This window comes from Neopsephotus bourkii, unplaced genomic scaffold (genome assembly GCF_033783945.1).
Source record: "Neopsephotus bourkii isolate Nb327-2 ecotype Australia unplaced genomic scaffold, CSIRO-AGI_Nbou_v1 NB_838, whole genome shotgun sequence".
NCBI lineage: Eukaryota > Metazoa > Chordata > Aves > Psittaciformes > Psittacidae > Neopsephotus > Neopsephotus bourkii.
In genome coordinates this window covers 199101-221263 of record NW_026901334.1, presented here as the reverse complement: position 1 = coordinate 221263, position 22163 = coordinate 199101, and the positions used below count along the sequence as shown (strand labels likewise).

General features: G+C 57.5%; 2 protein-coding genes across 5 annotated transcripts in view; one reads left to right on the top strand and one right to left on the bottom strand.

Annotated features, from left to right (window-relative positions):
• Positions 1 to 165: 165 nt before the first annotated feature.
• On the bottom strand, positions 166 to 10698 carry TJP3 (tight junction protein 3). Its single transcript, XM_061355842.1, is given in 21 exon segments — positions 166 to 385; positions 533 to 567; positions 783 to 1007; positions 1273 to 1578; positions 1685 to 1755; positions 2399 to 2494; positions 2683 to 2879; positions 3112 to 3331; positions 3745 to 3853; positions 4510 to 4666; positions 4765 to 4798; positions 4904 to 5013; positions 5178 to 5268; positions 5358 to 5520; positions 5920 to 6023; positions 6316 to 6730; positions 7148 to 7250; positions 7342 to 7466; positions 7541 to 7693; positions 10008 to 10107; positions 10286 to 10698. Coding segments are annotated over 21 exon segments (3135 nt in total). The 5' UTR covers positions 10507 to 10698; the 3' UTR covers positions 166 to 285.
• Positions 10699 to 11019: 321 nt separating this feature from the next.
• The window catches only part of PIP5K1C (phosphatidylinositol-4-phosphate 5-kinase type 1 gamma), a 31906-nt gene continuing 20762 nt past the window's right edge, over positions 11020 to 22163 (top strand). For all 4 annotated transcript variants that reach the window (XR_009725836.1, XR_009725834.1, XR_009725835.1 and 1 more), the window contains exon 1: positions 11020 to 11321. Coding sequence is in view for 1 of the 4 variants with exons in the window: in XM_061355789.1 (XP_061211773.1) it covers positions 11225 to 11321 (97 nt within the window). In the remaining 3 variants the exon portion in view is untranslated. The remainder of the gene's footprint in view (positions 11322 to 22163) is intronic.

Here is a 22163-nt window from a genome sequence, read left to right as displayed (position 1 = left end):
AGGTGGTGCTGACCTGGCTGTGCCCAGGTTGATGTTAAAATAAACGTTGTAGGGAAGATGGGAGGCTCAGCTCTAGTGCCAGATGTTGGAGGTCCCAGCAAGGCCACCCTGCCCCATGGATTTCCCCTGTGTGCTGCTACCCAGCACACACAGCAACAGCCCATCCTGGTTAAAACATCCCTTTTATTCCAGCAGTAGAGGCCAGAACAGGGAAGAAGGCACTTGGTACTGGGAACTGCAAGGTGCTGTGTGGCGCTGTGTGCAGGATACACAGGGGAGTGAGGGCTACACATCTGTAGCTGGACCCCACTCGTAGCCTTCATCCTCATCTGAGTCATCTCTGGCCTGTGTGAACCTCTTCCTCACAGCAGCATGCTCATATTCCCTGTGGGATGAGAAGCTGTGGTGATGCCTCTGCCACTGGTGGGGACAGGGCAGGCACAGCTGGCAGCTTGGGCTCTTCAGGCCCTTCCCCATCCCTGGGGCTGCTGCTTGAACCCCCCTCACAGGCTGGCATTGGTGTGCAGAGTACCTGATGCTGCTGTAGTGCTGCTGCTCCTCTGTGACCTGTGAAAGACCAGAGTGATGTACGGGTCAGAGGTAAGGGCAGGATTTGTGCCCTGGCCTGGGTCTGGGCTATGTCCCCCATGGAAAACCAGAGCTGGGCACGGGTGTGCAGCTGGAGCTTGCAGCAGCTCGATGTGACCAAGTGCCTGTGCCACAGCATAGGAGTGAGCCCTGGCAGTCCCAGCAGCTCCCTGCAGCAGTGTGGGGGCCCTCACCTCATCCCTCAGGCCATGGCTCCGGGAAGCCTGTGCTGGCTCAGAGGAGCGGGACAGCCCCTCCTGGCTGTAGGCATCCTCGGCCTCCCCGTCGGTGCAGGCATCCACCTCCCCATCCGTGTCCTCATAGTCACTGTTGGCCTGGCTGTCACAGGTCAGGTAGCCTGAGCCTGCTGCCCGTGGCGAGTTCAGCAGGTCCAGACTGTCCTCCACTGCCACATCCAACTGCAGGGGGGGATGACAGAAAGCTGGGACCCCACTGCAAGCAGGACATGGGTGTGTGCCCTGTCACTGCCTGCTGGAGCTCCAGCCTCGCCATGGGGATCATAGAACCACAGCCTGGTTTGGGTTGAACAGACATTAAAGTTCATCAGCTCCAACCCCTGCCACGGGCAGGGGCCCCTTCCACTGGAGCAGCTTGCTCCAAGCCTGGTCCAAGCCTGGCTTTGAATGCTGCCAGGGACGGGGCAGCCCCAGCTTCTCCTCGTACCTGTTCTGCTGCTGTCCAAACGGGCTGATTCTGCTGCGTCCTGACAACGTCCTTGATGGCCTCGTACCAGGCGCTGCTGCTGAGGCTGACGGTGGCAGTGAAGAGGTGGCTCCAGTGCTTCTTCATCTTGCTGGCCTGGGCATAGAGCCGCCGGGAGCTCTTCCTAGAGTCGGGAGCCAGCCACTGGCGCATGGCCTTGATGCCCTGACGGCTCTCGGGCTCACAGAACACCACCACCGGGTAGTACTGCACGTAGTTGAGACGCTCCACAGCTGAGGGTGTTATGTCCAGCAAGGCGTGCTTGCCCTGGGCAGGACACGGCCATCAGCCCCGCTGGGGACAGGGACAGTGACGGGGCCGTGCGCTCCCCCTGGGCCCACCCAGCTCTGAGGACACGGGGATGGTCTCTCACCTTTTCTGCAATCTGCTGCACTGAGTCCAACTTGATAACCTTGGCTGATGCCCCGTCACAGGGCAGGCTGGCTGCAGGACACAGCGATGTGGGGTGAGAGGGGCTGGGGGGGATGCGACATCTCCAGCAGCCCCAGGATGCGTCACAGACTCATAGAAACACAGACTGGTTTGTGTTGAAAGACCCTAAAGCCCATCCAGTTCCAACCCTTGCCACAGGCAGGGGCCCCTTCCACTGGAGCAGCTTGCTCCAAGCCCCTGTGTCCAACCTGGCCTTGAGCACTGCCAGGGATGGGGCAGCCACAGCTTCTCTGGGCACCCTGTGCCAGCGCCTCAGCACCCTCACAGGGAAGAGCTTCTGCCTCAGAGCTCAGCTCAGTCTCCCCTCGGGCAGGTTCAAGCCATTCCCCTTGGCCTGTCCCTACAGGCCCTTGTCCCAAGCCCCTCTCCAGGTTTCCTGCAGCCCCTTTAGGCACTGGAGCTGCTCTCAGGTCTCCCCTTCAGGAGCCTTCTCTTCTCCAGGCTGCCCCAGCCCAGCTCTCTCAGCCTGGCTCCATGGGATGTCCAGTGTCTACCTGGGATCATGATGCATCGGGAGAGTGAATGACTCCAGGAAAGTGTTGGGGTGTCATGGAGAAGGGGAATGAGGCAGGATTGGGACAGCAACAGGTCAAGAGCTCCCACATGCAGGTCCCCTGGCACAAGGGGCACTCACGGGCAATCTCAAACAGCTCAGGCAGCTCCGTGCTCAGCTTCTGCATGGCAATATCTGTGATGGGGCCCAGGATCACCACTGGCCGCTTGAAGCTGGCTGTGGGGAGAAGACAGCCCTGCTCATGGAGCTGGGGTGAAGGCAAAGCTCACAGCACCTCAGCATCCAGCCCTGCTCATGGAGCTGGGGTGAAGGCAAAGCTCACAGCACCCCAGCATCCAGCCCTGCTCACGGGCCTGGCACTCCCCATGGGGCAGCCCCAAGGTGAACACATTCCTGGTGCTCACCTTCCTTCAAGACCACCCTCTCGTAGGGCGGGTAGTGGCCCTGCTTCGTTAGGGCAGACAGGTCCTCCCGGCTCTTCCGCAGCAGCTTCCTGGCTCCCCGCAGGCCCCGCAGCTTCCAGAACTCGGCCCGTGCTGCGGAGAGGCTGGCACTGGACGTGGCTTTCAGCACGGGCTCCAGGCTGGCAATCTGCTCAGCCCTGCAAGAGGAAAGGGATCAGAACCAGGCTCCAAGGAGTGGGGCAGGAGAAGCCAGTGTCCTGCTCGGTGGCATGGCTGGATGAGACTGTGGTAGCCTCTTCCCTCCAGGATCTTGCACAGCCAGAGCATCACTGAAGGGATTTCACCAGCTCACGCTTCCCACCACATCCCAGCCTCACTGGGGAGCCATCCCCTGGCTCTGCTCATGTTGGCTCCTGGCTCCATCCCTACCTCCTCTGGTTGGGGATGATGCCCTTGTCCTGCTCCTGCAGGTCCCTGCCCATGCGCACTGCCAGCCAGCTCCCCAGCCGGCCCCGGTACAGTGTGTCCAGCACGTGGAACACGTCCCCACGAACGAAGCTGAGCCCTGATGGAGTGTCCTTCTCGAAGTCAAAGTGTGTCCGGATGTAGAACGAGTCACCCACGTTGGAAGAGATCACCTTCCTGTAAACTGGAGCCCAGGATGAGAGAGACCATCAGGGAAAGAGGTGGCTGAGGAGGAAGATGCTGGAGAAGAAAGTGCTGGAGAGGTTTGGGAAGGAGCTTGGCTGGAGCCTCTACCACACCCCTTGGTGCTAAGGAGCATGCTGGGGACAAGAGGACCAGACCCCCCAGCACATCCTGGCCTCTCCACGTTGAGCCATGGTGCCAGAAAGCTCCCGTGCTCCAGGATGATGGAGCACAAATGGGGCCAGGATGGCCTGGTCTGCTCTCATTAGCCCTCTGGAGGAGGAGCAGGAGGGGGGGGCAGGGAGGACAGACTACCCTGCAGGGGCAGAAAGGGCCATGGGAGCTCTGATGCTTGCTCAGAAGGGACAGAGGATGGGGAGGCAGAAGCCCAGGATAACTCCAGTCATCACTCACTGTCCTGCTTGTTCTGGGTCCACAGTGTGATGTCCTCACCCGGTGGCAGGCTCATGAGATACTCTACAGCTTCCTCACGGGTCAGGTTCTGGAAAGTGGTGTTGTTCACCTGCCATGGAAAAGCACTTAGACACAGCACTGCCGGCAGGAAGTAGGGCATGGGTACAGGGAGGGCAGTGAGCAGGCAGGTGGGACAGGAAACTCATCCCTATCACCAAAGAGTCTGCTACAACCCGCAGTAACACTGGGGAGAGTCTCTGGGCAGCTGAGGTAGTGCCTGGACCCCACTGGGTGTTACAGGGTGCTGTAGACTGGACTGTGGACAAGGGCCTGTAGGGCCAGGCCAAGGTGAATGGCTTGGACCTGCCCGAGCGGAGACTGAGCTGAGCTCTGAGGCAGAAGCTCTTCCCTGTGAGGGTGCTGAGGCGCTGGCACAGGGTGCCCAGAGAAGCTGTGGCTGCCCCATCCCTGGCAGTGCTCAAGGCCAGGTTGGACACAGGGGCTTGGAGCAAGCTGCTCCAGTGGAAGGGGTCCCTGCGTGTAGCAGGGGGTGAGACTGGGTGAGTTTTAAGGTCCCTTCCAATCCAACCCAGTCTGGGATTCTATAAGCCTCCCCTCAGGCAGTGCCCGCAGAGCCGGCCTGATGGCTGCGGGGCACCAGCACTGCCCTGAAGCAATGCCCAGCAGGAGAAACCCAAACCCTGTGGAAGGGCTGGGATGAGCCTACGTGCAGCAGCATTCGGAGCCATTTCCAGCCCTGGGTACCTGCAGGATCTGGTCCCCTTCCTGGACGCCCTGGCTGGCGGCGGGGCTGCCCTCCTGCACACCCGCCACAAAGATGCCCACGTCGTTCCCCCCGGCCAACTGCAGCCCAACGCTCTTGGCCTTCACGAAGTGCACAGCCCTGCAGCCAGCAGTGTTCCTGCCCCGGGGAGCCATGGTCAGCCTGGCAGGGCCATGTCACCCACCCTGTGAGCCCAGCCCTGCTCCGGAGCCGCTCCCCATCTCCCACCGCCTTACCCATCCTTGCGGGCAGCACGGGCCGAGGGGCTGGCTCCCAGCAGGCCTGCAGGGAAGGAGAAGGGTTGGGATAGGAGGTGAAGGGAGCTCAGGGCGCGGGACAAGGCACAGGGAGACCAGGCACAAGGGAGTCTGGAGCCCACTGGAGCCCTTCTTGTCCCTGGCCTGGTCTGAGCTCACTCACCAGGGCCCAGAGCATTGCCAACAGCCGTGTCAGCTGCAGGGTCCCTGTCCGATTGTCTGCCCTCCCTGGAAGCAGGATGGAGGCAGGTCAGTCCGTGCTGGGGGTCAGAGGCAGTGGCAGCAGAGATAGAGGAGCAAGTCGAGCACTGCCTGGCAGCCCCTCCAGCCAGGCAAAGAGCACAGGGAGGATGCCAGGGAAGAGGGGCTTGGGAGCAGGGAACGGAGCTTACGGGGGTGAATTCATAGTGGCAGCAGCTGGAGGTTGTGGGGACGTCTCAGGGAGCGGCAGATGGGACAGTTCAGAGTTAATGTCAGAGATATCTGCAGCAACAGGAGGGAAGATGCATTAGTGACCATCCAGTCCCTGTGCTGGGTATGTGACCCATGGCCCTGTCACCGTGTCCCCTCACCATCCATATGGGAGCTGTCACTCTCGCTATCTCCTATGTCAGGGATGTTGACCAGGAACTGCCGGTGGTCCCGGAGGATGAGCAGGGTCAGGGTCCCCTCCATCTGCTCAATGAGCTGCTGGGTCTCGGCCAGGGACATGTCCCCACTGGCCACCCCGTTGATCTGGCGGGGGCAGAGCAAGAGACCTCACTGGGAAAAGCTGCCCCCAGGGAAGCCCCACTCAAATGGGATGCTCCAAGTGCTACCTTTCCAGTCCCAACTGGGTTTTTGGGATTATATCCCTCACGTTTGCTCTGGAAGTCCCAGCAGCCACAGGTCTGCCTGGCCCATGTGTGCAAAGGAAGCGACTCCCTCCCTCTGTTTCCTCCTCTCCAAATACTCTGAGCATTGTTACACCTGATACACACTGAATATTTGAGCTCCTGGGGCCCAGGAGACCATGTGCCATGGGACACAGGGGTAGATGCATCCCTGCAGCGATGCTACCCAGGGATGAGCCCCCCCAAAGAGGGGAAGATGAGACCCCCAGCATATGCTGTGCACATCATGGCCCCCCCATACCTTCAGGATGAGGTCTCCCTCCTGCAAGGAGCTGCCCTTTGCCGCCAGCCCGTTCTCCACTATGTGCTTAATGAAGAGCTGACTTCCCAGCTTCAGGCCATACTCTGCACCAGAGAGAGCCCAGGACAGTGTAGAGCCCAGGCAGATGCAGGACCCCCTTGAGGTCCCACCTCATCACCATCCCCACAAGCCCACCCTGGCTCCTCTTGGGGCACCAGCAAGCCCCAGAGCTGAGCTCTGCAATCCCAGGCTGAGGCCAGATGGGTTTGGAGCATCCAGCACGGCACACGCTGCCAGACCCTGGCACCAACCCTGCCATCACCTCCACCCAGTGGGATGCATGGCCACAAACCGAGTGACATGACCCCGAGACAAAGTGGGCAGGAGGGGCCTCACCTTCATCCTGCTTCTGCTTCACCAGCAGTGACGTGATGGGCTTCATGGGCACATCCTGGCGCGGCAGCCGCTTGAAGCCTGACACCAGGGCCAGTCCCTTGGTGGGCTCTTCGTGGCCAAACCCATTGGCAAAGCGGCGCTGGCTGTAGCCCCTCCGACCCGAGCCGCTGCTTCGCCGCCGGGACACCGGCTTGTGGTGGCGATGCTCATCCTGGGGGTGGCCAGAGCTCCTCTCGCTGGATGAGTCTCCATCATAGCCCTGGCTGTGGTCCAGGTTGTCCTGGGAGCGGTGCAGGGCTGGACCTGCACTGGGTAACCCACAATCCTCATCCGAGTCGCAGCGCCGGGGCACACTGGAGGAGCCAGGGCTGCTCTTGCTCACAGGCAGGTGGATTTTCTTTGGTCTTTTCAGTGTCTGCAGGTGGAAAGGGAGAAAGAGAGGATGGTGGGTGCAGCCATCTCTGCCAGGAGATGGGGGGCAAGGGGAAATGGGTTTAAACTTAAACAGGGGAAGTTCAGGTGAGATATAAGGCAGAAGCTCTTCCTGTGAGGGTGCTGAGGTGCTGGCACCCAGAGAAGCTGTGGCTGCCCCATCCCTGGCAGTGCTCAAGGCCAGGTTGGACACAGGGGCTTGGAGCACATTGCTCTAGTGGAAAGTGTCCCTGCCTGTGCCAGCGGTTGGAGCTGGATGGGCTTAAGGTCCTTTCCAACCCAAATAATTCTATGGTTCTGTTTCTACAGCAATTCCAAGCCCCGAATGAGGGCCTTGGGCATGGGGGACAGGCCCGGTGTGGTCCCGTGCACAATGCCAGCCCCACCAGGGAACACTCACAATGTTGGCAATCTTGCCACAGGTTTTAAGCGTCTGGACAGCAAAGGAGGACAAGACGTTCTCCATGGAAAGGCCATTCACCATCACGATGTGATCCTTCCTCCTGGCAGGGGAAACACAACCATGGGTCACTGCCCTCCCTGTCCCGGCTGGCAGCAGGCATCTCCCATGTCCCCACATCCCCACACACTCACTGGAGCCGTCCCACCGCTGGTCCCTTGGGCACCACATCTGAAACAACCACCGCTGTGTCCCCAGTCACCCTGTTGGGACGGTCCCGGCCTCCAGAGACAGCAAAGCCAAAGCCCCGCTGAGGGTCCTAATGGAGACAAGGCAGAGGGGGGTCAGGCACAGACAGCCCCCACCTCCCATGGCTACCCCGGCTGTGCTCACCTTGCTCAGGGTCACTGTGTGCTGCTCCCAGATCACCATCTCCTCCATGGTGGCCACGCACCAGCGCAAGCAGAGGAGCGCTGCCGGGCAGCACAGCCAGCCCTGCCCAGGGGCCTGGAACCAGCGCCAGCTCCTCCTCAACCCCACTCGGAGCTGAAACAAAGAGCAGAAGCAAAGCTGAGCGTGAGGATGCCAGGGGCAGGCTCCATGGACACCCACCATGGCACCAGGACTTGCAGCCTGGCCAACCCCATGTGGGAGCAAGTCCTGAAACCCAGAGCTTCCAAATCACCCCCCCAGGGGGATTCGTCTCTGTCCCCTTGGACATGTGGCCATGAAGGGGAGCTTTTATGCAGGGCAGGTGGGTCATAGACTCACGGAATGGTTTGGGTTGGAAGGGACCATAAAGCTCCTCCAGCTCCAACCCCTGCCAGGGCAGGGACCCCTTCCACTGGAGCAGCTTGCTCCAAGCCCCTGTGTCCAACCTGGCCTTGAGCACTGCCAGGGATGGGGCAGCCACAGCTTCTCTGGGCACCCTGTGCCAGTGTTGACTCTCAGGAACCATCTCCATGCCTGGGACTTTGTGGTCCCGCTCCTCTCCACGGGGAGAGCCCGGGCACTGCTCTGGACAGCCACCCTGGCTCCCCACCGCGCCCCAGCCAGCCTCCACACCGGTGCCGTGTGAAGCTGGAAACCTTCACAGCTCCCTTGGGGCAGCTCCGGTGGGACCAGGGGCCATCAGAGATGCTGCCACCCTGTGGGCAATGCCTTCGGCAACGCCGAGCAGGGATCCCATGGGAAAACTGCAGAGGTTTTTGGCTCTCCATCCCCCGCCCCTCGCTGGAGCTGCACCACAGCACCAGGCTGCACCCCCAGAATGAGCTCCAGGTCCTAGGAGCCCCAGGAGGGACAGTGTAATCATTCACCCGAGGCTCAGCAATGGTCCCAGTGGCGAGGCTGTGAGCAGAGGGCAAAGTCCAGGCCTCCCCTCTGTGTCACGAGCCACCGAAACCAGCCCCAGTGCCTGCCTGGCACCTGGTGGTGTGTGACACGTGGGGACACACATGCCCAGAGCGTGGCTGGGGCTGAGCAGGACCCCAGTAAGACACAGGAGCCCCAACACGGTGGGGGGGTGGTTTCCTGCTGGATCAGTGACCTGAACTGCCAGCTCCTGGCTCAATCACATCACCAGTGCTGGCTGGCTGGTGCTGATGGACTCTGGTGAGCCACAGGTCCCAGGGACCCGGTCACAGGGCACCCAGAGCATCCCCAGGGTCACGGCTCAGCCACAGTGCCAGAGCCAACCCCATTGCCACCAACAGCCTCTCGCTGTCCCCACTGCTGCCCCGTCCCCAGGACACCATGAACCAGCCACACATCCCACTGCCACCCCTGGCTCTCCACAGGCAGCAGCAGTTTGGGGCAGGGGGAACAGCATGCGGATGGCAGCAGGTCCAGACTCACCAACCAGCACAGCCCACAGGGCCACCAGGCCCTGGACTTGTCCCCGGTGTCTCTTGGGGACCTGGAGTAGGACAAGCCCCAAGCCAAAGGCCAAGGCTGGCACCGGAGGAGCCGGCTTGGCCGGTTTGTGACAGAAACCAGCCCGCACCCGAAATGTCCCCGCCGGGAGAGGCAGTATCAGGGCAGAGCTGACCACAGCCCAGCCCAACACACCCAGCACTGGGAGCCCCACACGTACCATGGCGTCTCCCAGGGGGTTTGATCTTAAAATCACAGAATCCCAGCATGGTTTGGGTTGGAAGAGACCTAAAAGCTCCTCCAGTTCCAACCGCTGCCACAGGCAGGGACCCCTTCCACTGGAGCAGCTTGCTCCAAGCCCCTGTGTCTAACCTGGCCTTGAGCACTGCCAGGGATGGGGCAGCCACAGCTTCTCTGGGCACCCTGTGCCCGCTGACCCTTCCCCCTCACTGGGAAGATTTTCTTAATACCTCCCCTAAACCTCCTCTCTGGAAGTTCAAACACCAAACAAAGCCTGGGCTGTGCTGGGGCAGCTCGTCCCACTGCAAGCTCCCTGGTTCAGGGCTGTGCCCACCTCTGGCTGACACTGCTGGCAATGTGGGGATCCCCCCTCTCAACACGGGTCCTCCACCTGGAACCCGGAAGCCTGCCCCGGATCAGAAGGGTCCCTGCTCTCAGCCAAACACTCACCCCCTGGCAGGTCCCAGCTGCCCCCAGAAGCTGCTTTAACCCAACTCCAGCCATGTTGCAATGGGAGACCCTGCCCAAGGGTCTCCAGGAGCTCTGACGCCACCAGAGTCCATGCAGAGGATGGAGGCACCTCGGGGTGTGGAACTGTGGCAGCGGGGGCCCAGGATCTCCCACCCTGGCATATTCCCCTCTATTGGGGCAGGCCTCCAGGAAGGTCTTTGGGTCCTGGAGCCATTCAGAGAGGGACCCGGAGCACAGGGGACAGCTGAGCGCGGGGACAGGATCAGACACTCACCGAGCCTCGGGTCTGAGCAGGAAGGAGCCAAGCTCCGGGGCTGGTGGCAGTGGAGTCACTCCAGGGCGCTTTGCGTAACCCTTTGTGAGCCAGATGCTTCCTGCAAGCGGGAAGGAGGATGAGGGTCGCGGGGAGGTGTCCCCTGCGGTGCTGGTGGCTCAACCACCTTCCCCGGACCCCCAACACCTCCTCGGGAGCCCTGGGAGACAACGGGGCGGCGGTGGGGTGAGGAAGGGAAGATGACTGTGCCGGTGGGTGCTGTCCCCGCTGCCCCGCACCTGAGGACGCGGCCCGCGTCGCTCCTCTTCCTGCAGAGCCGCTTCCCCGCGGTGAAGGAGACGAGCTCCACGCCGCGGCTCTCGCTCCAGGCCGCCGCCGACAACCGGTGCCGGTACCGGGGCCGCAGTGAGAGGTGGCAGCCCCGAGGCGGGGTGTTGAGAGGGGACCAATCCCTCCGGAAGCCCCCGGCCATGAGCCGCCACCGTGGAACAGGAGCCATGGAGCCGCCGCTGCTCACTCAGACCGGCCCCGGTCAGAGCCCCGCAGTACGGGCTGCGCGACACACGTCTGTCCCCCAGGGCCGGGGCACAGTGGTGTGAGGTGACCGGCCCGGGAGAACCGGCGGGGCCAGCTCGGGCTACCCCGTACCCTCAGGGCTATCCGGTATACCCGGGGCTGCCCCATAACCCCGGGGCAGCCTCACACCCCGGGGCTATCTTGTACCCCGGGACCTCCAGGTGGAGCCACGGCCCCGGACGCGGCTGCTCTGGACGAACCCTTCCAGGAGGGCCCCGGTCCCCCGGGGGTACCGCGAGGGCAGCGGGGTCCCAGGTCAGGCCGGCCCCGGCCTCGCTGCCGTGGCAACCGGCAGGTCCCGCCCCCCCGCACATCTCTATGGTGCCTCCCTAGGCAAAGACCCCTTCTTTCCCCCCGCGCCTCGCAGCCGGGCCCAGTAGCGATCCCGCTCCCACAGCCCTCGGGCTATCGCGATAGACCCCCCTCCCGCGTCGCGATTAACCCCGGCGGAAAAGGCTCGCTCTACTTCCGGTGCCTCTTCCGCCCTGCAGCTCTGGGGCGTGTCTGTCCGCGGCACCTCCCGCGCTCTATGGTGCTGGCTGCTCCCAGCCTCCTCAGCGGCGGCGGCCGGGGCCGGGAGGAGCGCGGCGGAGGCGGCGGACGCGGGCCGGGGCCTGCCCCGGGCCTGCCGAGCGCCCGCCATGGAGCCCGATGTGTCCGAGGAGGAGGAGGGCTCGTCCGTGGAGGGCGCCGGAGCCCCCCCGGAGGCCGGCGCGGGGGGCCTGGACGCGGCAGGAGGTAACGCGCTGCGAGCACCGGGCGGCAGCACCGGCCCCGGCCGGTTCCCCCGCGTGCCGCCGTTCACCCGATCCCGGCGGACCCCCCGCGGCACGGCTTCCCCTCGGGCTCGGAGTGGTTCAGCCCAGCTGCACCCCCCGCGGGGGGCTGAGTGGTACCTCCCGGCAGTGCTCCGCGTTGTGCCTTGGATCCCATGGGGGGGGGCTCGGAGTGGTTCAGTCCAACCGCCCCCACCCGCAGTGTGCCACCCCCGGGGTACCGCGTGGTCCCGTCCAACTGCAGCAACCCCCGTCCCCCCCCGGGTCCTCAATGGTTTCGCCACCCCCCCCGGGAGGCTTCTGCTTTGCTTTGGGGGGATGCTGGGGCTCCAGGGCGGCCTGCCTTGCTTGGGGGGTGCTGGGGCTCCAGGGGGGTCTGCCTTGCTTGGGGGGCTGCTGCGGCTCCAGGGGGGCCTGCCTTGCTTGGGGGGGGGGGGGCTGCTGGGGCCCCTAGAAAACTATCTTCAAGAGGCAGGGAACAAGCCCCAGCCTGACAGCACCATTGACAGCATTAACAGAGGATTCTGGGTTCCCCTTTGGCAGGGTCGGACATGTGGGGCTGTCCAAGCAATCCTGCCTCTGCTGCCTTATAATTTATAGCTCATTAACAACCTCTTAATTGCTGGTTTTTGAGTTGTGTGGGGCTGCAGAGCCCTGCCCTGCTCTTGGGTTGATTTTGTGGGTCTGACAGGATGCCCCCAATCACCCGCCTGAGTCCCAAGTTCATTCTGAGCCTGCTACGTGGTGGACGGGTTTTGGCTGTGTTATGACAGCAGATTTCCTTGTTCTGAGGCTTTAAATGAGGCTCATTAGTGCTAAACCCCCAGCAATGCCAGTGGGAGCTGTGATTGTGTCATGGGTGTCACCCGCTGTCTGGAGGGCTGGAAGTGAGGGGTAATTTTGTGTGAGGCATGTGGAAAGCTGTCCCCAGCACTCCTGCTGCAGTCCTTTGCTGTGAAGGGAAAGAGCTGTGCTCAGCTTGCCTTTGGACCTCTTTGTTGGGAGCATTCTGTGGGCTTCCAGCCTGGGATGCGGGGAGAGCCTCTTGGCAATGCACAGTTACAATACTCTTCATCCTTCTGACTTCTCTGCCACCTTCCTGTGTTTTGGGGAGGGGACAGGGTTGTTGCTCACGCCAAGACCATTGGGTTTAAGGAGGAGTGTGTGTTTTCCTTCTCTTTACAAGTAACTCTGAATATATAAGGCTGGGCTGGCTTACCTGACGCTGATAGTAAAAAACACTTGAATCAGAGCCAGACATCTCACTGCTGCTTTGATTCCCTGAGTCAAGTTGCCTACTCCTCACTTGGGTCACGTCCAAACTGTGTCACTCGGCCTCAGTTTGCAAATGGAGCTCCTGGGAGGGCTGAGGACAGTGTGACAGCAGCTCGTGGGTATTGTATGGAGGGGCAGGGGCTGGCGCTCGATGGCTCTGCTGCTCTTGGGTCAGGACTGTGCCTGGTGAAGCTCATCACTCCTGACCCGTCTCTGCACGTCCTTCGTGCCGCTCCCCACAGGGATCGTGACATGGGTGAAGGATGGAGAGTCACCAGCACAGCCAGAATCTGATCCCTGGCTTTGTGCTGCTGAGCAAGGGTAGCTGGTGCTGGGCTTTGGCTAAATGGATCTGGTGGGGGTAAGCCAGAGCATGGGTCAGGTCAGTGAAGACCTGCCCCAAGTGCTCAGTAGGTATCAAGGGGAGCTGGTTAGTAAAACTGGATGGAGAGGGGCAGAAAGGCATGGGAAGGAAGCCTGACTTAGTTGACGTGAGGCATGGAGAGGCTTCTGAAGAGAGCTTTTGGAAGTCTTTGAGGGAGAAAACCTCCTTTCGCGCAGGAGCACACAGCCCCAGTTTGGCCCTTTCCGAGAACCCAGAGCTGAGGTTTGTAAGTTTTCTCACCACCATGCTGGAAAAGGGTGCTTCAGAATGTAATGGGTATAAATAGCTTCTGTGCTCCTCCCTGGATCCCCACCCTCACCCCCTGGGAAGGGACTGCAGGGGCCATTCACCCATTCTGGTGTGAATAGCAGAGCTGTTGGCACAAGTAGAGGTGGGTGTGCAGGCTCTGTGTGCCTGCAGGGTGGCAGGAACATGGGGATCCTTCAGGAATGGTTGGGTGGGGAGAGGGCACATCATCATCATCCCTCTACCCAGGAGACAGAGCACCTGGAAACCTCCTTTTCTCCAAAGGCACTCAAGTTATTGGAGAGCTGTTGGCACACATGGGTGGCAAAGCTGGTCTCCACCGCTTGCAAAGGTGGAAATCCTCAGCCTAATGGGGAAGGAAAATTGATGTCTGATTTACTTCCAATTCTCGCATTTCCTGTTCCATGTGTTGCAGCCTTCCCATCATTTATGGCTTGGAGTCTGGGCAGAAACCTCCAGCATGGTGTTCAGGGTTGAATTCTCTGCTTTAGGAAGCTGAAATGACAAGTTGTCTCACTGCACCCAGAGCTGGAGGTAGCAAAGTGGAGCTCTCTGTGTTGCTGGATGCTGACAGCATCCATAAGCCAATCTGTGCTGGGAGAGCACCCAGCTCTTCCCTCTTTGCCGTGATCACTTCTAGGTGACTTTGAAGGGCTGCTGGCAGCATTGTTTTGTCTCAATGAGAAAATTAGAAATAAGAGAAGAATTCCACCCCATGCAGCTCAATCCATACCGAGGTGATGGAGAGGGAAATGGGAGAGAACTTCTCAGCCTGAGGAAAAATCAAATGTAAACATCATCCCCAGCATGATGCTGGTTCACAGCTTTGCTGGCTGTCACATGCCTCCTGCCCATGAAATGGTGGTAGCAAAGATGATTTCAGAGGGAGTCAGCTCAGCAAAAACAGACGCAAAAACACCCTGTGCCCTGAACTTGTAAAGACCCTGCGGTTCCTTCACAGTCAATAAGTCACAGCTCAGCTGCAGGGAAGGAGGAAGGCAGCGAAAATAGAATTCAGGCTGCTCGGGCAAATTAATTGTCCTTTAAGATCTGAATCTGCAAATGGGAAAGCAAATGGGATTATGGGGCCTGGGGGCTCTGAATGGCAGCGTTTGGATGGCACAGAGATCCAGGCAGTGCCCTGAAGGATGCTGAGCCCATCTGTATCCGTGTCAGGCCAGGCTGGAGATCGAATCCCTGAGAACCCAGGACGAAGAATGATTAATCTCATTTTCATTAAGTAGCGTTTGGCATTGACCTGTCTATAACAGTCCGTTCCAGCAGCCCTGGATCTGCTGCTGGCAAAGCTGCCACTGTGTCCCACTTGGGAAGCTCGCTGGGCCTCTCCAGAAGGGCTCCTCAGGGAATGACCTGAGTGGATTTAGTATGAGCAGTGCATCATTTGGGAACGATTATTGAAGTGATTCACTGACATGACCATTATGGGCTCTTGCCAGATGCACAATCTTATTAAATCTGATTTTCCCATATAAGGTGGCTGCAGCCTGGAAGGCAGCAGCAGGAATTCCAGTGCTCGCTTCCTTCATGAACCCATCTCCCAGTTGCAGCCAGTCAAGTCCAGCAGTGGGTGTGCGAGCCCCTGACAAAGCCCTTCCCATTGCCTGCTGCTCGCATCTGTCACCTTTGATTACTCTTGTCCATCTCTGGATGTTGGAGGGGGAAACGCTCTGGAGCTCCCAGCACAAGGAAGGTTTGGCTGTGTTTAGGTGGTAGTGACCTTCGACAGGCTCCAGTGTGGGGACAGAGCTGCTGGAAAACAGGAACCAAAGCTGGTCCTGCCCTCCTGGGTGATCTGATCCCATGAATGCATCCTCCTTGCTCTCCCCAGAGCCTGTGGTGCTGGGGAAGCTGGCAGGAGCAGCATGGGGCATGCTCTATAGACTCTGCAAAGTTTAAAAGGGGTCTTTTAAAGCCTCACACCTCCTTTCCTCAAAGACACTTGTGCAGAGAGCGCATGTAGGGCTCCAAACAGCCCTACAGCAGCCCATGACAATAAGGTGACATTGGGGTTTTTCCTTCTATAGGTAGCTCTTAGAAAGACTCCATTCCTGAAAGCAGCCTGGTGCTTGTGTGAGTTTGCCAGTGTTGTCAGGAGCTGAGTTAACCTCAGGACTTCCTGGGAAAGGTTTTCTGTAATTAAAGAGCTAAAAGTGATGGAGCAGCTCCTGTGTCGCTCTGTCTCTGCTCACCCCCGCGCTGAAGCAGAAAACACTGTCAACCCCTAATTAAGCATCACCATCTTCCAGCGTGTGTTCTTGTGGCTTCCCCAGCTTCCATGTGGGTTTTCGCACTGGCTTGCGGTGAATAACCCGCCTGAGTCAGAGCATGTGCTGCGGCAGAAGGAGATGGGGAGGCTTCAACGTGTTCACTGTGAGCTGGTCACTGCCAACCACAACGTGTTCCGTTGGCTCACAGCACTGGGGAGAGGCTCTGTCTTTCACCAGGAGTTAGCCCATTTGCTTCTCTTCCCTCTTGTTTTGGATACAGCAAAAGCACTTCCCTAATTCTCCTTAAAAAATACAAGTGTGGACAACTGGAGTCAGGGTGTGATGGGGTCTCTTAATTTAACACAGAAACAGGCTGGAATAGTTGGTACTTGAAGAATAGCAGTGTGGAGATCGCGTATCCTGTGCTGTTGCATCTCTGATAAATGGGTATTAGAAACATAGAGTCCCAGACTGGTTTGTGTTGGGAGAGACCTTAAAGCTCATCCAGTTCCAGCTGCTGCCACAGGCAGGGACACCTTCCACTGGACCAGGTTGCTTCCACAGTCCTCATCTCCTCATTCTCCATCAGCAGAATCTGTGTGTTTGCAGAAACTGCTGTTGGAGAGGCTGGGAAGGGCTTCCTGGGAGAAGAGCTGAAAATGGGTTGGTGGATTCTGTGGCATCTCCACCACTGCAGACCTGCCTGTTGTGAGTGGTGGTTGGGAAGCCAGGACCCACATTGGGTAGCTCTCCTGGACTGTTCCTGCTGCTCAGGGCAGAGGAAACCAGGTCACAGCCCGAGGTTTGTCACAAGGCCAACCAGGGCAGGTACGGCACCACTTCCAAAAGGGCCTGTGGATTAGCTGTGCTGGGAACCCCGCATGCCTCGAGCTCCTGGCTTTGTTCTGTGTGGCCAAGCTCCACTTCCTGAGCTCGGGGGAATTAACAGATTATCAGACCAGGGCAGCTTTGCCTTGTTTGTGGTCATTAGGATGTAGCAGCTCTTGGGACTGTGCTGATGGGAACCTTTCATTTGCTGCCTGGCAAGATGGTGTTTAAATTGCCAGGTAGAATTCTCTTCCCCTTGGAGCTCACCATTCTCAGTTGTTGCTTTATATTCTGTCACCTCAAGTAAGTTCAGGTTTAGATCACTGGTGGCTGAGGTGGCCACTGTCCCTACAGGCCCTTGTCCCAAGCCCCTCTCCAGCTTTCCTGCAGCCCCTTTAGGCACTGGAGCTGCTCTCAGGTCTCCCCTTCAGGAGCCTTCTCTTCTCCAGGCTGCCCCAGCCCAGCTCTCTCAGCCTGGCTCCAGAGCAGAGCTGCTCCAGCCCTCGCAGCAGCTCCGTGGCCTCCTCTGGACTCCCCTCGACAGCTCCGCATCCCTCTGGTGTTGGGGAGCTGGACACAAAGCCTCTGGTGTGGGCAGGATAAAGCAGCTGATGATAAGGATGCTGCAGCGGTTTTCTTTCTGTAGTCTTTCTGCTTATTGGATGGACCAAGTTGTTGAGTTTTTTTCTTTGCGTTTTTCAAGGCAAAATTGTCCATTTCTGCATTTTTCAAAGGGAGGCAGCTGGCTGAAACCATCATCTGGCTGAGTGCTCCTTCTCTGAATGCCTGCCTGATGGCACTTCAAGCAGTCAGGCACTCCATTTAGATGCTGATATGAAACTTGGTTCTCTTCGATTTCTTTAATTTCTTTCACTATTCCTGTCCATGCAGTCGGTTCTGCAGCATCCCCACACTGAGAGGAAGGAGTGATGTAATCAGAAGAGGGCAGATGCAATACCTGAAACCGCTTGTCTTCCTTTTAAATGTCACTTTAAATGGGTGTTGTCTTCAAAATGACAGTTTTTCTTGCTGTATGCATTCAGTGGTGCTCTCACCATCTGTTTGGATGTGTGTTGATGGGGGCAGTGTGGAATTTGCTGGCAGAAATGCAAGCTGTAGGGATGTAAAAGAGTCCCTAACTTCAAAGGTGGAGCAGAGACAGCAGAACATCAGTGCCTGGAAGCTGCAGTTCAGTGGGGTGCTCTTCAGTCACAGGGCAAGCATTGGCTTAGGTGGAATGCAGAAGTAAGGCACATGAGGGCTTTCCTCAGTTTGGCTTACCGGGTGGGGATTATTTGTGGGTTTAAACAGCACAAGTTATGTGATGGCTTTGTGTTGGGAAGGACTGTTTGTTCAGGGCTCAGAGCTGAAATCTGAAGGTGAACAATTGCCTTTGCTTCATTTACTACTTTTTCCCCCTTGTAATCCTAACATGTTACAAGAGACTAAAGCTTTTCCGGGGGTGCACGTTGTGCTTCATGTTGTAGTCTGTGATGGGCATACTGTTGGGTTTTTGAATTCCAGGGTACTTCCCCTCAGCCCATCCTCTCTTCAGGCTTAAATGAGTTGTGATGGAAGAGAAATGATGACATAGCCTTTCTCCTCCTTAGTCCTGAGGGCTGGATGTTTGTTTCCATGCCGATGTTAAGCAGGAGTCACTGGTTTAACTATCTGGGACACTTGTGAGAAAGAGGCTTCTGGGCTGGAAGTGCCAGAAAATGCTTATTAAAGAAAATAAGAATTAAAGAAAATAAGGTTATCTCTTCCTGCCATCTACCTGTGTCTCACCTGCTTGGTTTTCCTACTAAGAGCTCTAGAAGTGGTTTTAAGTGTTACTGGGTTTTAGGTGCCTTATTTTCAGGCAGTAGCTGAGTCACAAGGTGCCAGGTTCCAGCCAGGATCCCAGGGAGGGAAGCAGCACTTGCTGAAACTTTGAGTTATGGTTTTTGGCAGCACATTCCATTGCTGGAGCTTGTTTTGTTCCATCTGCTCAGGTGCCTGTGTTAAAGCAGAGCAGGAGCACCCGACTGAAACTCTGCTCACAGAGACCAGGTACGTCACAGCGTCGTCAGCAGCACCCGTGGCAGCCCCAAGTGTGGTGTGAAGGAGACTTGACTCAACCTGATGTGAGCAGCCTACCAAAAGGACTTTACACCCAGTGACGCACACTGTGCGCAGCCCCAGCCTGAAATCCCCTCTTGAGTCTCCAGTGTTTGAGGACCTTTGGAGAAGCTCTGTCAAGCAACATTAGCAAGAGCAGAATGAAATCTGAGAGGATTTAGATGAGCAGCTTTGGCTGTGGAGTAAATCAGGAAATACCTCACTCATTACCAGTGCAGGATGGCTTGTGAAGGGTGGCCTGAGACAAAGCAACTTGTTTTCCCTTTGGAGATGGCTGCTGGTTGGGACATGGAGCTCCCGCAGTTCTAAAGCTGTGCTTATTGTGTATATCCTGGTGGTAGGTGGTGGTTGTGCAAGTTCAGAGATTTCTTTACTGCTGGGACTGTAGGAGCTGGACTTCAGCATGTCTTTTACCAGGTCAGGAAATGGGAGACTTGCGGACGTGAATTTCTTTCTTGAGTTCTATTTTAATGTAGTCAGAGAATAATTCTGAACTGTTAATGGGCAAGAGGAGTGAGCTCTCATCAAGTAGCATCTATAGAAGATACTTTTAAATGGTGGAAGCAATAGAAGATCTGGCCCATTCCTCCTGGACTGGAGGTGCCAAGTTTGTTTAGCTGCAGAGCCCTCTGTGAGAAGGGGCTGAGAGAGAAAGTGGGGGGGGATCATTTGTCCCTGTCTGAGTGCTGGGTTGAGGGTTGTCTTATCTGCTGTCTGCTCTGACAAAGCAGCTCAAGTGATTTCTTTGACTCTGCCAAGACAGGCTGAGATGCTTTGGAGGAGTGCCCAGAGAAGCTGATGTGCAGAGGCATCCTCCTGCCCTCTCAGTAACAGCATCCTCTGCTGTTTATCAGCTTAAGTTTTGGGAATAGCTACAGTGAAGTTTTCTTTTTTTCCAGCCTCTAATTCCTTGTCCTGTGCCTGGTCCCAGCCTTGCAGGTATCCTCACATGAACAGGGAGTTGTTGGGGGGAGCTGGTGGGGTCCTTGAGGAACCTGCAGAGCAGGGGTGGAAAGGAGCAGAGCAAGCTGAGCAGCGCCCCATGGCCCTCTCCATCCTAGCAGGTACATTGAGCTCTTTCCTTTAATTTGCACAAGCCAGGCTGTTCCTTTCCCTCCTGAGTTTATGTTCAACCAAAGAAGGCAAAGGGCTTGGGAAAGGAGTGTGGCACGTAGGGGTGGTGCAGCAGATCCTGGTTTGCAAATGTCATCTTCCCTCCCCAAAGTGGAGGTGGTTCCTGTGTGCTTGAAACGGCGAAACGAGGCATGGAGCTGGTGTGGGAGGTGAGAGGAGGGGAACAGGGGATGAAATGGGGTTGCTTATCCCTGACTGCTCCCAAAAGTGACAGAAGCGTAGATTCATGGACTGGTTTGGGTTAGAAGGGACCTTAAAGACCATCCAGTGTTCAACCAGCACAAGCTTTTGTGTAGACAATCCCAAAACTGATCCATCAGCAAGCGCTCCAGGGAAAACTGGATGGCTTTGAGTGTCAAGCCTATAAGGAGTTGCCATGTCCCAAGCCAAAGTTGTCTCAGATTGCTTTATCCTCTTACTTGTTTCTCCAGGCTCTCCAGAAGCAGCTCTCTGTGCCCAGGGTGCTGCAGCTCTTTCTGCTGATGGGAGCCACACTGAAGGAGTGGGGAAGCCCCCCAAACTTGTGATGTGATACTGCAGCTTCCTTGATGTTTGTGAGCCTCCTCAGGCAGTGTTGGTTTATGTGGAGAAAACGTGTTTAATAATCCAAGTAGGTCACCCTGCCTGCCTGGAAAAAGGGCAGGTTGGAAAGAGCTGCCTTCTCCTGGAGGTTGCTGAGATTCTGGTTTCTGCTCCCTGTTGTGCCATCTCCTCTCCAGTGGTTACCCTGGACCTGCTGGCTGAGGGCTGAAGCTGCATGTTTGGAGTGAAAGAAGAGACATGGAGGTTGGTTTGTGCCTTTCAGTGTGCCCAGGTGCTCATTTTGGCTCCTTGGGAAGCCCAGTCTGGCTGCTTTTACAATGTGAGACCTTGTTACAGTCTTCCAGTGCCTAAAGGGGCTACAAGAAACCTGGAGATGGGCTTGTGACGAGGGCCTGTAGGGACAGGCCAAGGGGAATGGCTTGAACCTGCCCGAGGGGAGACTGAGCTGAGCTCTGAGGCAGAAGCTCTTCCCTGTGAGGGTGCTGAGGCGCTGGCACAGGGTGCCCAGAGAAGCTGTGGCTGCCCCATCCCTGGCAGTGCTCAAGGCCAGGTTGGACACAGGGGCTTGGAGCAAGCTGCTCCAGTGGAAGGGGTCCCTGTCCATGGAAGGGGTTGGAGCTGGAGGAGCTTTAAGTTGTTTTCCAACCTGAACCAGTTGGGTTTAAACTGTTGGGATCTTAAACTGTGATTAGTCAGCTCTTCTCTGTCTTTATTAGTGGCACTTGGAGGATCCACTGGAGCATCTACCCTGCACCGAGGACACTGCACATGTTTCAAGTGCTGAATCCTGCTTCTAGGCAGGAGCCTGCAGGCAGCAGATTTGGAGCAGTGCTCAGAAAACAAAGGCAGGAAGTAAATTCTGGACCAAGCATTCGCAGAGCTGATTTGTGCTTCTCTGACCTGGCCTTGGGAAACAGTAATCTGGGATCTTGTGGCAGCTGAAAACTCTATCTGAACACACAAATAGAATCCCAGGGGCTGCTCAGGGTCATGTGCTGCATTCGTGTCCCTGATGTTTTTGCAGCTAGGAAGGCAACAGGAGGTTGTCTCTTGTCTTGCTGGCGACCTGCAGCTCTCCCAGGAGCCAGGAGACACTACAGTGAGTGGTGCTGGTGGATTGTGACCTGCAGCGTATCATACCCCTGAGCAAAGGTAAGGGGACAGCTGGCTGTTGCTGTAGCTCCTCTGGAAGGCAGTGAGGAATGTAACTTCAAAGTCCTTCAGCCTTTTATGGGCTCACTTTAAATTGGCGTCGTGGTTTTAGCATGGTGCCGCTGTGCCTGGATGTCGTCACAGAGCTGACTCTGTCCTGGAGAGGTTATGCTTCCTGCTGGGATGTCTGCTGTCTAATTAACCCTCATCAAGCTTTACTGCAAGTTTTGTACACGGATCTGGACTTGAAGGCTGTAATGAAGAGAGGAGCCAGAGGCTGGGAAGAGGCTGGCATCCCAACTGTGCTGGAGAGCCTGTTTTGTTCCACTCCTGTGACTAGCAGAGTGGAAAGGAGCAGGAACACTGTGTTCAGATAAGGCTGCACCTTTCCCATGGAGCAGATGTTTGCCTGAACATCCCACTGGATTGCATAATTGCAGAGTGGAGCGTGGAGCCGAGCGGCTGCAGCCGCTGCTGCTGCTGGGGATCAGCTATTGTGTGCTCCTCTTGATGAGATGTTTTGCTTTTGTGGCTGCTGTGTCACGCAGCTTGGGCTAAAGCCCTCCAAAATTGTCCTTTTTTGTTCCCTGCACACAGCTGATCGGAGACAAGGAAACAAATCACTTCTTTCTCAGTTTCATTTCCCTGCTCTTGTCCTGCTCGCTTCTTGCTGTAATTGGGCTGCAGTGCTGGAAGTGCTTTTCTGCTGAGCTGGTGAGGAAGCACTTCAGCATGATGTGTCCTACATCAGCAGTGTGGCCCTGGGGAAGTGAACACCCAGGATGCCATCCCCACCTGCCGCCAAGGGAGGAATGTGTTAACAGCCCCTCTGCATCTTCCGCTCCTGCCCTGCCTCCGGAGCCTGAATGAG